The 12655-nt window shown below is 32.1% G+C and overlaps 1 protein-coding gene across 1 annotated transcript in view; it reads right to left on the bottom strand.

The window, feature by feature from the left end:
- LOC106464222 (spectrin beta chain-like) overlaps window positions 1-12198 on the bottom strand; it is a gene marked incomplete at its 5' end in the record, with an annotated part of 74471 nt that extends 62273 nt beyond the window's left edge. The window contains 4 exons of the mRNA XM_022391930.1: window positions 707-822; window positions 2793-2965; window positions 3131-3304; window positions 12047-12198. Of these exons, the coding sequence (XP_022247638.1) occupies window positions 707-822; window positions 2793-2965; window positions 3131-3304; window positions 12047-12198 (615 nt within the window). The remainder of the gene's footprint in view (window positions 1-706; window positions 823-2792; window positions 2966-3130; window positions 3305-12046) is intronic.
- Between the last annotated feature and the right edge of the window lie 457 nt (window positions 12199-12655).

The following is a 12655-nucleotide window of genomic DNA, read 5'->3' as shown; positions in this document are numbered from 1 at the left end:
TCCGATATTTTGTGTATGAAAACCTTGTAATGATTACCATTAACCTGCAAAATTTTGTAAAGATGTGCATACACTATGAAAAATGATAGCATAATTACTCTCATGGATATTTTCATTGTTACGAGCTGGGTGGATTACACCCAGCCTGTAATGGAAGAGTTAACTGTATTCATTCAGAGAACATTGAAACGTACGAGTCAAACGTTTATGTAAGCACCTTATTGTCTAGATATACCTCTACTCAACTATCATTGTATTACTGAAGATGGAGAATTTTCATACGCTGTAGGTCCTGTGACACTACATCTGAAGTTATGTAGTTTTTAAAGGTTTATTTTGAAATAAGGACTTAAAACTTAGATAAAGTAAAACTTTGAATCAAAACATACATTATAATAATATTTTTATTCACATACATTGATAGTGAGGGTGTTTAATTAAATTTTGAATGTAACACAGAAAAGCATTTAAAGAGTTTAAAGGAAAAAACAGTTAAATCTACACAAAGCCTTTGTTTTACAAAGGAAAAAGAAGAACTGACACATATTTGAATTCAATGACAGTATGTTCTACTCAGTGGAAAAATAAATCAATAATTTTCAACACTTTTCTAACCCAAATCCTAATAATGAACTATGGTAAAGATGTGGTACATTTAAGTGTTAAAACAACTTTGGACTCTGTTTGAAATACAAGTAAAATATACCTTCTGGATCTAATAGTTTAGTAAGACCCAATTTCTGTTCTGCTACATTGAAAGCATTGTTGAGGTTATAGGTGGCATTTGATCTGGAGAGTCTTTCATACTGGATTAGGTCTGGCCTGTAATCAATCAAGGACATAATGATTAACTATTGATATTAAAAGAACTAGCAGGAACACTGCACATAGGGCAGCTGTTTGTCATAGTAATTACTAATCCTGTCATTCATACCTCATTGAAAAAAAATTATAAAAGTAAAAATTTTCTGAAACACGATTTTTTTATGGGAAGTACTGTACGAGAAAAGTGTTTAGATTGTGCTCTTTACTCAAACGCAATTCGTTGCATCAAAATGATTCAATGTACAGAGCTCAAAATTTTTATAAATTTTGTGGATATAAACTGTAATGTTTTTATATATTAAAAGTGGCACCTTTTATTGATAAAATAAGTTTTTTAAGAACTCCAGTTTCTCAGTAGTACCTTTAAAATTTACATCAATAAAGATATAATCAAACCCTCACATACAGTCCTAGTGAAAGTCGTGTTCTTGTTGTGAGGAGAGTATCTTTATTTAAAATTGTTCTACAATAAAGAAATAGTTGTTACATGTACCACAGTTATGTTTCTAATTGTCTGAATCTTGAATATCCAAAGTGTAAAATTTTTTATGGATTTTTGTTTGTGGTGCCATTCAATAGATGGTGCAGGAGTTTTGGTTACATACATAGATACTGACATTCATGTTACATCCATTATAGTAACATTACACTAACTTGTACACACTACTGCATTTAGAGCTACATGAAAAGCCATCTTTATTTCAATTTCAACTATTTTTATCACAAACAAATGTGAAACTTTAATTAACTGTTTTTAGTTTATTAATGGTTTCAAAGTGTCAATATTAGAAATGTCTTTAAAAGGTTATTTATAAAACATAAGAGTAATAAAAACACAAAAGGGAATCCTCAATACCCACAGCACTTGAAATTATTTTAGGCAGGATTAAAGTAATTTAATCTATGAGACCTTCTTTTCCTTTTTATTGGCAAAGTTCTGTGTGCCAGCAATACCAAGCATTTCTATTTCTCAGTTTTATTACTCATCAGGATCTCTGCCAGCCTACCTTCAAACTGAAATTCTTTTAGGCAGGATTAGAGTAAATTAACCTATAAAACCTTGAGCATGGTCAAATACATCAATAGAAAGGGTTTGACCTCCCGAGTTCAAAACTGCAATTAGATACCAAATCAGTCAAGAGATAACAGAACTATGAGCTAAAAGTTTGTAATTGAAAAACTAGGAGCCATTCTATGAGCCGCTATGCCACGGCTAAAAGTTTATGTATGCAAGCATCATTCAAATGACAGACACCTATTTATTATAAAAGTTGGGTTTCAGTATGTTGTGTTAAAAACATGTTTATTATTATTGTCACAAACTTTCTGATAAATCTCTATTTGAATTAGGTTGCTTACATGCAAATTTCATAAAGAAATAGTCAAATCATAAAAAATTTTTGTTGTGTATGAGTAACAAATATATGAAACCTTATGTTAACATTAAATCACTCATGCTTTTTTTTTATTCCACTTCAGTTGAGATTGAAATACTAGATCTCAAAAATATAAAAGAATTATTTGTAATTATGCATTTGTAAAAAACACACCTTATAGTAACTTAATAGGTACTAAGCATTTTGATCAGAATGTTATATTTTGAAACACATGCTAAGAAAATACTTTTTGCCTTCTGTACATAATTATTGCTAATTTTGTATTAATTGTTCAGATTATCAAATAAGTCTGTTATAAATTTAAAGTTTAATGAATAAAATGAAAAAACAATATTTGACAAGTAAAAATATTTAGTTCCATCATATTGAAAGTCAATTACTGGCAAATTAGATTTTATCTATGCTTGAGTTTATAAAGACATAATATTAATTCTTGCATTTATCTACAAGTCAACTGGGCTCCCTTATTTTCTCAATAAAGACATCTCTTCCATGGTCGACTTTAAAATATGTGCAAGTCCCATATGTTTAAGGCACATTGAAATAACACAGTAATCAATGAGACAATACCTATGTTTGTGAATGAGAGCATTAAAAGCCAATCCATCCCTCCAGCTAGTAGTGAAGTTACGTATGTTTACATTAGGATATCCTGCTGTTTTCATCTGGCACCACAACAACAAAGCATCCTTTGCTGACCGTGTTTCTTGATTGTCAACTTCTTCAATAGTTATATCTTGAATCTAAACAAATTATAATCAATTTGGACAGATATTAATATAAATTTCATGTCTTAAAGTCAAATACTCATTTTAAACAGAATTTATTGGTGAAACTCAATTTGAGTTATATTTCTAACACCCATCATATCATTTTACAGCAAACAACAAAGTGTTTATTAATCCTACCTGGAACCTCAAAATGATAGTCCATATGAGGCCAAGGGTGAGCCTTGCACTGCCATCTACAATATCATGTGATCCAAGGTTCTCTAGGTGAACTCTCTGCTCTCTTAAGAACTGAAGGGCTTTGTCCACATTTTCTAAACAGTGAATGCGCATTTTTCCTTTTGTTGGCCTTGGCTTCATATAAAAAATTTATATATATTATTAAGCTACACTCTTGGTTTCCTGTAAACTTATAATAAGAAAGGATTTTAAATTCACAGCAAAATCAAAATGTTTCTTAAAAATCTACCCATAACTCATTCTTCTGCACTAATTTATTGTATTTTGATGCAATTGAAAAACAACATGTAAATAGGGTGGATGCAAGCTTTAATATGCTTTCTAACACAAACTAGCCAATGAAGATTCTATGTACAATTTAGAACAGAACTCAAAACTCTATATAATCGTTCCCAGTCAAGGAAAAAATGCATTTCGTAACAACCCATAACAGATTCAACTTCATAACAATAGATTTTTTTATAATACAGATCACTTATACATAATCTTCCAATTTTAAAATGTCCTCAGTGATTCAAGTGTCTGACAGCCTTTCTGCAATAAGCCTCTAGAAACTGAATTTCTGGTTTAATCCTGGCAACATTTTTTGAGATATATTCATGAAAATGGATACCTTGGCCCTATAATTTTTGACTAATTCCAGAAAAAGAACATAGGATGAATCATGGTAGGGTATATTATTAGATTAATTCTAAGCTTCTTTTGTCTTTTCTTTCAAAGCTGTAGCCATGCCACAACAATTCTGAATGTGGTTTTAATCAGTTAGTTACATTCAAGAGTGGTCTTAGAATACATCACAAAATGTCTACTTTTGTGATCTTACTATTTTATGGGAATTTAAAGGGCTTTTTATACTATGATACTAATACTATGAAAAGTGACCAAGGACCATTGTTCAAATGGGTAGTGCCATTCCTTCAAAGTATGGCTAGTGGAATTTTGTCTAGTTAGAAGTCTCTGCAGTTCCTCCTGCAAAGAAAGCCACATCTTCAACAGACTGGACAAAATGTACATTTTTTCAATATCAGGACAACTGCCCCGCCAGTGTCTTTTAGTGTGCAGAAGTAACTGCACAACTGGTCTTAGCTAAGTATAGATGAAAAATACAATTTTCAGTGGGACCAATAAATTCAATTAATCTCTAGCAATATCAGTGATTATTTCTATATAGTTATTTTTTTATGGATTGTTTTCTTTAAAAAAAAATTTAAACCACCAACATGCAGTTACAACAAAACCAATTAATGATTAATATCAATTACAATCAGTTTGAAGATACTGTCCCTATTAAACCCCAAAACTAATCTATTCTAAGCTGTTGTTGAAGATCATTGTGTGAATATGTTATCCTAGTGTAATTTGTTCAATACAATGCTGAAGGAATACTTAAAAACTTTGTTGACAATTGCATATGTTTATCACATAGTTCTTAGTGTACCTTTAAGCCTAATTTGGTGGTTATGGTTTGTATAAAAATATATAACTTAACACATTAATGTCTGGTTGCATAGTTAGCTAGTTTTGCTTGTAGCAACCTAACTCAACTTGTTGCATCATTTCTTAAAACCAGACATGCTAAGTCAACACAATGATCAAAAACTTTTTAAAGAACATGTTTATGTTAAATAGAATAGACATATTGTGGATTATTTTGGCAAATAAATCAGAACCTGAACCCCCATGGATATATTAACAGATTTTGTAAAAGTAACCACGAACAAAGTTCATGCAGTGTTGTTACAAACAAATGTGTCTGGATGTTTTTACCAATTTTCTCAGTGTACTTGTGACAAGTGAACTTGTCTTTGCTGTTGAGAATATTGAAGGACAAGCTATTGAAACATTAATAAAGGCAACTTCTTACGCAATCTTAACAGTCAATGCACTAGTATTTGACATGGATGACACGAATGCTGTTCTCTTCAGAGCTGCACTTACTCTTTATATGAAGATTAAAGATACAGCAGAATCACAGCATTTTCCACCTGATCCAAAAAACACCAATCAACCTGAAATTGAATGTCAAGTCAGACCCCGTATCTTGCCGTTCTTCAATATCTTGATGCAGGGACCAGTAATGAATCTAATTTCATAGTATCTCCAATCACTAAAGATGATACCAGTGTAAGCATGTTGCCATTGGTCAGAATTTGGTTTAAGTAGCATCTAAAGGTAGAAAACTGACCTCAGTGTTGCAGTGTCAAATGCCATTCAAAATTTGACCTGAAACTGAAAGGTCATCACACTTTTGAATCAGCTCGGCCATCGTCTTTCAGATGACCAATTACTATGCACTGAAACTTCTTTTGCTGAATGACAGCAGATAGTTGATAATGATGTTACCATTCCTGCAAACATTCAAAGTAATATCTTCACACAAGCAGCTGCTGGCAAAAATGATTTCATTGAGAAGAATATTAAAAATACCACCCACAGCACCAATATAAATGTTATAAAAAGACATTACAGTAACACTCTACTATCTAGACATCATACCTCATTATAAAAGGGCTTTAAATGCAGTGAAAGAACATACATTGAAAGCTTTTATGTTATTGCAATAATTTCCATGCCCAAAATTACAGGAGATAGACTCTGTGCGAGTGTTTGAAGATACTCATTGCAAAACACTATCATTAGACAATGCTTGGATCTTGTGCACAGCATTATCTTGCATGTTATTTACACTTTGAACTGATGATCATGCCAGTACTAGCAAGAAGCAACATGTTTCAGGATGGTCTGGGTTTAATGCAAAAGCTAAAATGTATTTGCCCTGGGTATCTGTTAAAGGTTATTGGCCTGTTAATGATGCCTCACCAATACAATTCTGGACATTGCATGTAAGATCACGAGAAGAGTTGGACAGATGCATACTATACTGTTTGTTAACCATGTAATTGATTGTAGAGCTGTTGCCATTATTTTTTAAAGAAATCTGAACTGCTAGATCCACTTTTAATCATTAAAGATACTTACACTAAGGATATGGCATCTCATTCTCTTTCACTGTGGTCAGAATACACTGAAACCAATATTCCCTATAATTTTTCTTTGTACTGGGCATACTACAAATTCATCTCGGCAATACTTTTCTGTCTATAGGCAGTTTCAGTTTCCATTCCTCTTTAAAAGCTGAGCAGCACTTTTTTTGAGTGACTGTTGGCTCCTGCACTTCTGCTTTATGTTTGGACATAGTCTTGTTCAAGTTGTAGACCTATGTCTTCTACACAAAACTTATCAACTGACTAACATTACTTGTAAGCAAACTGTTGTTTTCAAAGACTGTTCTGCCAGATTGGTGTGTGGCCATGCATGTGTGCAACTTAGAGCGAACATTGGCTGAAACAGTTGACCTTCTCTCAACCTTCATTACATTAGAAAGATCTCTTATCCTCTAGGTCAATGATGCCATACTTTTTTGCATTTCACAGGAATAATTTATAATTATTTATATTATGTGCAAGTGTTGGAACTTGAGGATACGACACCATGGATTCATCAGCACTTCACAGGTGGTGATTTTCTAGTTGCAAGATCTAAGCCAAATTTCACCCAAGTACCAGTTGATCAAGCATTGGAACAAGTACTGAACAGTCACAGTAAAACAAGTAGAGGTATTGTTGGATATAAGAAAAAAGGAAGATAGTGTAAACCACTGGAAATTCGCGAAACGCTAAAGGGCTGAACTTAATGTGCCATCTTAGAGAATTGTTTGGAATGAACCAGGATACTACAACATCAGATCATAGAATTAGTAAATTCATTTTCTAATGATTAACTTGGTTGTCAATTGTCAAAAGATGCTTGGATTTTATATCAAGAAGCCCTATTCCAACTTTATACAAGACCATCTTGCTTAAGAACAGAAGTTCTTTGATCAAATTAAATGCAATAACATACTCCTGATAAAGGCAAGAGACATTTATCACCGGAATAGCCAGTTAAAAACATAGCTCTTGCTACTGAGAACTGTTCTCTATGCTTGTAGTTGTTGCTTGAACCAGGAAATTCAGCCTGAAATAACTTTTTCAGTATGAACTTGCCAATATTCCTTTGACAATTGCTACATCTGGTGATATGCTAAGAAAGACTAAAAAATCCAGCCTGTTATATAAGATTGAAGATCTAACAGTTGTGTCTACTACAATATCCACCCCTGACAAAAACTAGTGTTGTATCCTTCAACTTAATGGCACTCATATGAAAATCTAGCATGTACATCTTTTGGAAAGCATGCAGATAAATTATTTCAAGTAATATAAAATTTAAAATATAAAGTTGCAATAATATCTTATATTGTTGATGATTGATAATTTGAGATATCAACCAAAAATAGTGAATGGTCTTGTCGAGTGAAATCTAATGGAATTGTTGTTCACATTCAAAGACAACAAACTTTAATCACTAAACAATGGAGAACAATTTATTTCAGTGGCTGGGAACAAGACCAATTTAGCTGATTTTTTCCAGAAGTATTGAATAGACCATTACTCTCATCTACTGAAACCTGAACAGACACTTCTAGATGGGATGCAAAAGAACAGATATGTCTGTCCTGCCCTTAGAGTCAATTTAGCTGCTATCTCTTTTTCTAGTCTATTCTGCACCGATGAAGAGGTAGGGAGTTGGGTTTGTTTCAGGCTAAACATGCTTTTCACATGGGTTTTGAAATAGTGGTTGTACATAGTACAGATATAATGTTGCTGTTTTATGTATTGTGAATGCTTCAAAGTTTCCAGGAACACTATTTTGCAAACAGTGTGCAAACCAAGTTTAGCTATATTAACATCTCTGAAACTTGCAGTGAAATTGGGCAGCTAGTTGATATTCTTCTGGCATTACATCCCTTGACTGCAGCAGATGCTACATCTGGATTTACTGGAATTGTAAAGAAAATCTCTATGAACATTGTCATTTGTGTGTTGACCTACTGCAGGATCTTGGAGACTACTTCCATTGTTCAGATGAGACAACGTGCTCTGGTGAGAAATTTGTATTTTCTTTATAAGAAGGCCTTTTGTGATGATAATTCAATTCTGTTAAACAGTTTGTTCAGTAAAATAGAATACTCATCTGTGAGAAATTTGTATTTTCTTTATAAGAAGGCCTTTTGTGATGATAATTCAATTCTGTTAAACAGTTTGTTCAGTAAAATAGAATACTCATCTACCAGGCAGATATCTGAAACTGCTGTTAAAATAAATGTTCTGACATACCTCCACCATTTGGTCATGAGTAGGATGACCACAGTAAAACAGTTCTGATGTCCCAAGTAGCTGTTCCAACTACAAGAACAAACAACCTGCAAGCCTGAAAAGGTGTGCAAAAAGCTTGTGGGTGCCATAAAGGTGTTCTTGTATGTATGCTACCATGCAGATGTTCAAATGAGTGGACAAACTTTGAGTATAAGGAGGACATCTAAAATAATTACAAAATTGACCAGTTAATGGAATAGAGAGACTGGTCTTGAGTGTATATTGACACAGTCTTCCACAGTTCCAAACTGTACCTTAAATCCAACAGTTATGGCACTATATTAAACACACTATATATTTCAATAGTGTTATTCTAATATCTTTCATTTACTTTATTCAGGGCTTTAACACTATCAACAGAAAAAAATTCAAGAATAATTCCTGAATTTTTCCAGAATGTTAAAGAATTTCAGTTTTTCTTAGAATTTCTTGCATAAAGTTGCCAATCAATAACTATAACATTGTATTTAAAACTAAAAAATACCACTGTCACTAATATAAATGAGCTGTTTGCATAGAGTCAAGAGTATGACTCACAGATAAATATTTATTGTCAAAGATTTAGAATTATTTTTTTCTACAAAAAGTACTATTTCAATCAATGATTTTGTAACTTCCCATCCTCACATGTTTTGATAAGGATTCTGGCAGGTATTGTCAAGCACTACTTACTCTTGATGCATGCTCATTGACATCAATTTATTTCAGGAAGAGAGAGAAAAATAAAATACATTTAATGTTTTCACTTTTTTTATGGCCAAGTGATTTTGCCAAAATAAGTATTTAAATTGTCTAGCTACATACTATCTTGCCAATTCAAACAGAATTTATGAGTCATCTTGCAACAGTGTTTCCACAGTGTAAATTTGTTTACCTTGATGTGCTTGTGCTGCATCAAACTTTATTTTTATACTTAAATCTTCCAAAACTATAAAAGTTCTAGTCATAAAAATTGCAGATTAAATGAAGAATAATGAATGGTACTGAAGGCAAACTTTTAAAACTCTTTTGGGGTATATTTATTTGCTTTATGGCACTAAAGTTTCCCAAGTAGTTTCAAAACACAATAACAAAGAAAGTGTTTCAATCTTCTTATCATAACATTGAAGCAAAGCTATCATAATATCACTGTTATATACAATTGACACCATAATCATTGATGCCTAACATTAAAAATCATATGTAATAAAAGGGTATATTAAAGTCAAAATGATTATCTTTAGAATAATTGGAGATTCATCAAGGTATCTAATACAAAACATAACATTTAAAGACAACAAGGGAAGTGTTGGTCCATCAAGACTGACCAATCTACTAAACTATTAAAAAAAAAAATCAAACCTAGCTCTTATCAAAATATTTATCAAGCTTTCCTTTAAACTACCTTATATTTACTGCTTTCAACATAATTAAAGGAAACATATTTCAAAGGCCAACTACCCTAATATGAAAATACAACTATTTTTGCTGAAAGTCACTCCTACCCTGCCAAAATTTGCATCCCCTAGTCCTATCATTCCCATTATGTATGAATGATGATGCATAAACATTACAAACTCTCTTGATCTTCTATAATCCTTCAAGCCTTAAATTTATGATACTTTACTTTAATTTCTTATACCCTTTTTACATGAAGCCACCCTTTTTCCCCTATAAGGAAGTAGTCTATCTTGAATATCTACAAATTTTAATTAAAAATTTTTTCAAATTTGACCAGTCAGTTGACCAATTCACAGACAATTCTTATCACATCCCTTTAGAATTTGCAAACAATATAACCTTTTCCTATTTAATTGTAAACCATCCATTTAAAGAAAGTTCCATTTTTTTTAACTGAACTGACACCACAAGTCCAACCAGCTTATCTGCCTATTAACCTAAGCTTAGCATTCAGCCCTAATATCTTACTTGTAATTTCATTCCCACAATCAAAACTTAGTAGTATCTCCAACACAATTAAATTATAGCCATTGTAAACCTCCCGTACTCATCAATTAACCCTTCTTTCTAATATTATCCCCTATGTGCACAACAAAGTCTGCATCACTGCTACAATCAGCTACAATATTACTTGCTCTGTCAGTTATATCCTCTGCCTCTGTCCCTGGATTGCATAATCTAATTCTTTTCTCCCTGTTCACCCAACAGACTATCCTATCTTCATGCTGTACTAAAGAATTAACTACAACAACCCCTTCTTAAGTTTTTCACTTTCATCCTTTTCTGTTCTTTTTGTTTTTCTTCCCTCCTCTTGTTCCTCATCTGAAAATCTAACGGCTAAAATATGTTACTTAATAAAACCTGATCATTACAATTAAATCCATACTTCTAGTCCTAAAAGAACTGTTTCTAACTCCCTGGAAGACATTATTAGCTACTGTATACCTTCATGTAGGATAGCTTCAAATTTCTCCTCCTACCTGCAAACTTTACAAACTGCAATACTGAGTCTCAAATAAAAGCCACTCCTTGCAACCATTGCACCCTACAAACTACAAGTGCTTAACACCCACACTACTCTTTACCAGTGAAGTTGGAAATGTTAAATACAAGTAACCTATTGGCAACACTGTTAAGTGTAACATCTCATATATATATTACACTATTTTATCTTCATGCTAAAGTGATCAAGTTTACCTTTAACATACACAAATCATAAATTACCAGACTTTAGATTGTATATGTAATATACAATTTACTTAGCCCATTTTATAACTTACCTATAAGCTAAGTTGCAAGTCAAGCCTGATCAACATTAATAACACCAAAACCAACAAGCTTTAATTTAAAAGTTTAATCCTACTAATAATATTTACAAATCTTATTAAAACACTTTTTTATTAACACAAAACTACTACAACTATGTAAGAATATTAATAACATCCTTAAACAGAGTTAACTTAATGATAAACTGAGTTACAAGTCAAAGTACACAACCTAAGCCTAATCTAAAATTCATAATATGTAATCCACCAAGCCCCAATTCAAAAGTTTAATCCTACTAATATTTACCAATCTTATCAAATCAACTTTTCTTATTATTAACACAAAATCAATACACGTAAGAATATAAATCAAATTCTTAAACATATTTAAATCAGATATTCCAAAAACCTTCAAGAGCTTGGCTTTCAAATGTCTCTTCTCTCCTGTAGCACCCTCTCAACTTCATATTAGTTATGAATTTCTCTGAATATCTGAGTTTGCAACAAACATAATGTAAAACACAAATCAACAATTTTTACTATATCACTAACACAATAAAGAACCACTGAACTAAAAGTACAAAAGTATACAACGATTGAACTTAACACAAAGCAATTTCACAGAAAAAAACCAACAAGTTATTTTGCAGACAGACTTCCTAGTTAACTTTTAGACTATCATGTTTGCTCATTTTGTACTTTCTGTACCACAGAAATTTTCTCACTTTTAAACACTGACTTACAGAAAAAAAATTAACTACTTATAAAAAAATTTTCCTCTTAGGAAAGAAACATATTTAGCTTGTCTAAATCAGAAAAATCAGTTTATAGGTTACAAACTTTTATACACTTATCTTTAAATTCCAAAAGTAACCTAGACACTTCAAACTTACAAGACGCTCTCCAGAGAGGATTTCCAGTAACTTAATCAACATCTTGCCATCTCTAAGATCGAGGTACAAATCTGTGATTCGACAGTTGGCTCTAACAAGATGAGAATTCACCCACTTGCAAAAAGTCTTTTTCTGAACAGATTCTCGTTCATCTAAGAAAGAAAAATATCAAAAGGTGTCCTTAAAACTTCATATGGCTTTTATCATAATGAATAAGTGTATTTCCCTAATTATCAAATACTAGCAGATGCCCATTGAAACAATTCAATAGCAATTTTCCTAAAAATTGTGATAAATAAATATAAAATGTGCAGACAATCAAATCCCATGAGACAGACCACACATACAATACAACTGTCTAGTGGGCCATTTACAATCATCTTTGTCATTGCATCTGTTATTTCAATAGGGATAACTCCATTGCATTTCTTTTTAAGCAAAGGAGACTGAGTGCAATGCATTGTTGGCAAAAATGTTTGGGTTTCAATACAACAGATACATCCATCACAATAGAATGCTCAGCTTTGCTAAGTAACAGTAGGGATTTTTTATCTTCACTAAATGCCATTGTTCCTTGTCATTTTACTGAATGCAAGAAAAGATCACTAC

The sequence above is a fragment of the Limulus polyphemus genome, unplaced genomic scaffold (assembly GCF_000517525.1).
Source record: "Limulus polyphemus unplaced genomic scaffold, Limulus_polyphemus-2.1.2 Scaffold1591, whole genome shotgun sequence".
Lineage (NCBI taxonomy): Eukaryota > Metazoa > Arthropoda > Merostomata > Xiphosura > Limulidae > Limulus > Limulus polyphemus.
The sequence above is the reverse complement of the archived record's forward strand: the minus strand, read 5'-3'. Positions and strand labels throughout refer to the sequence as shown.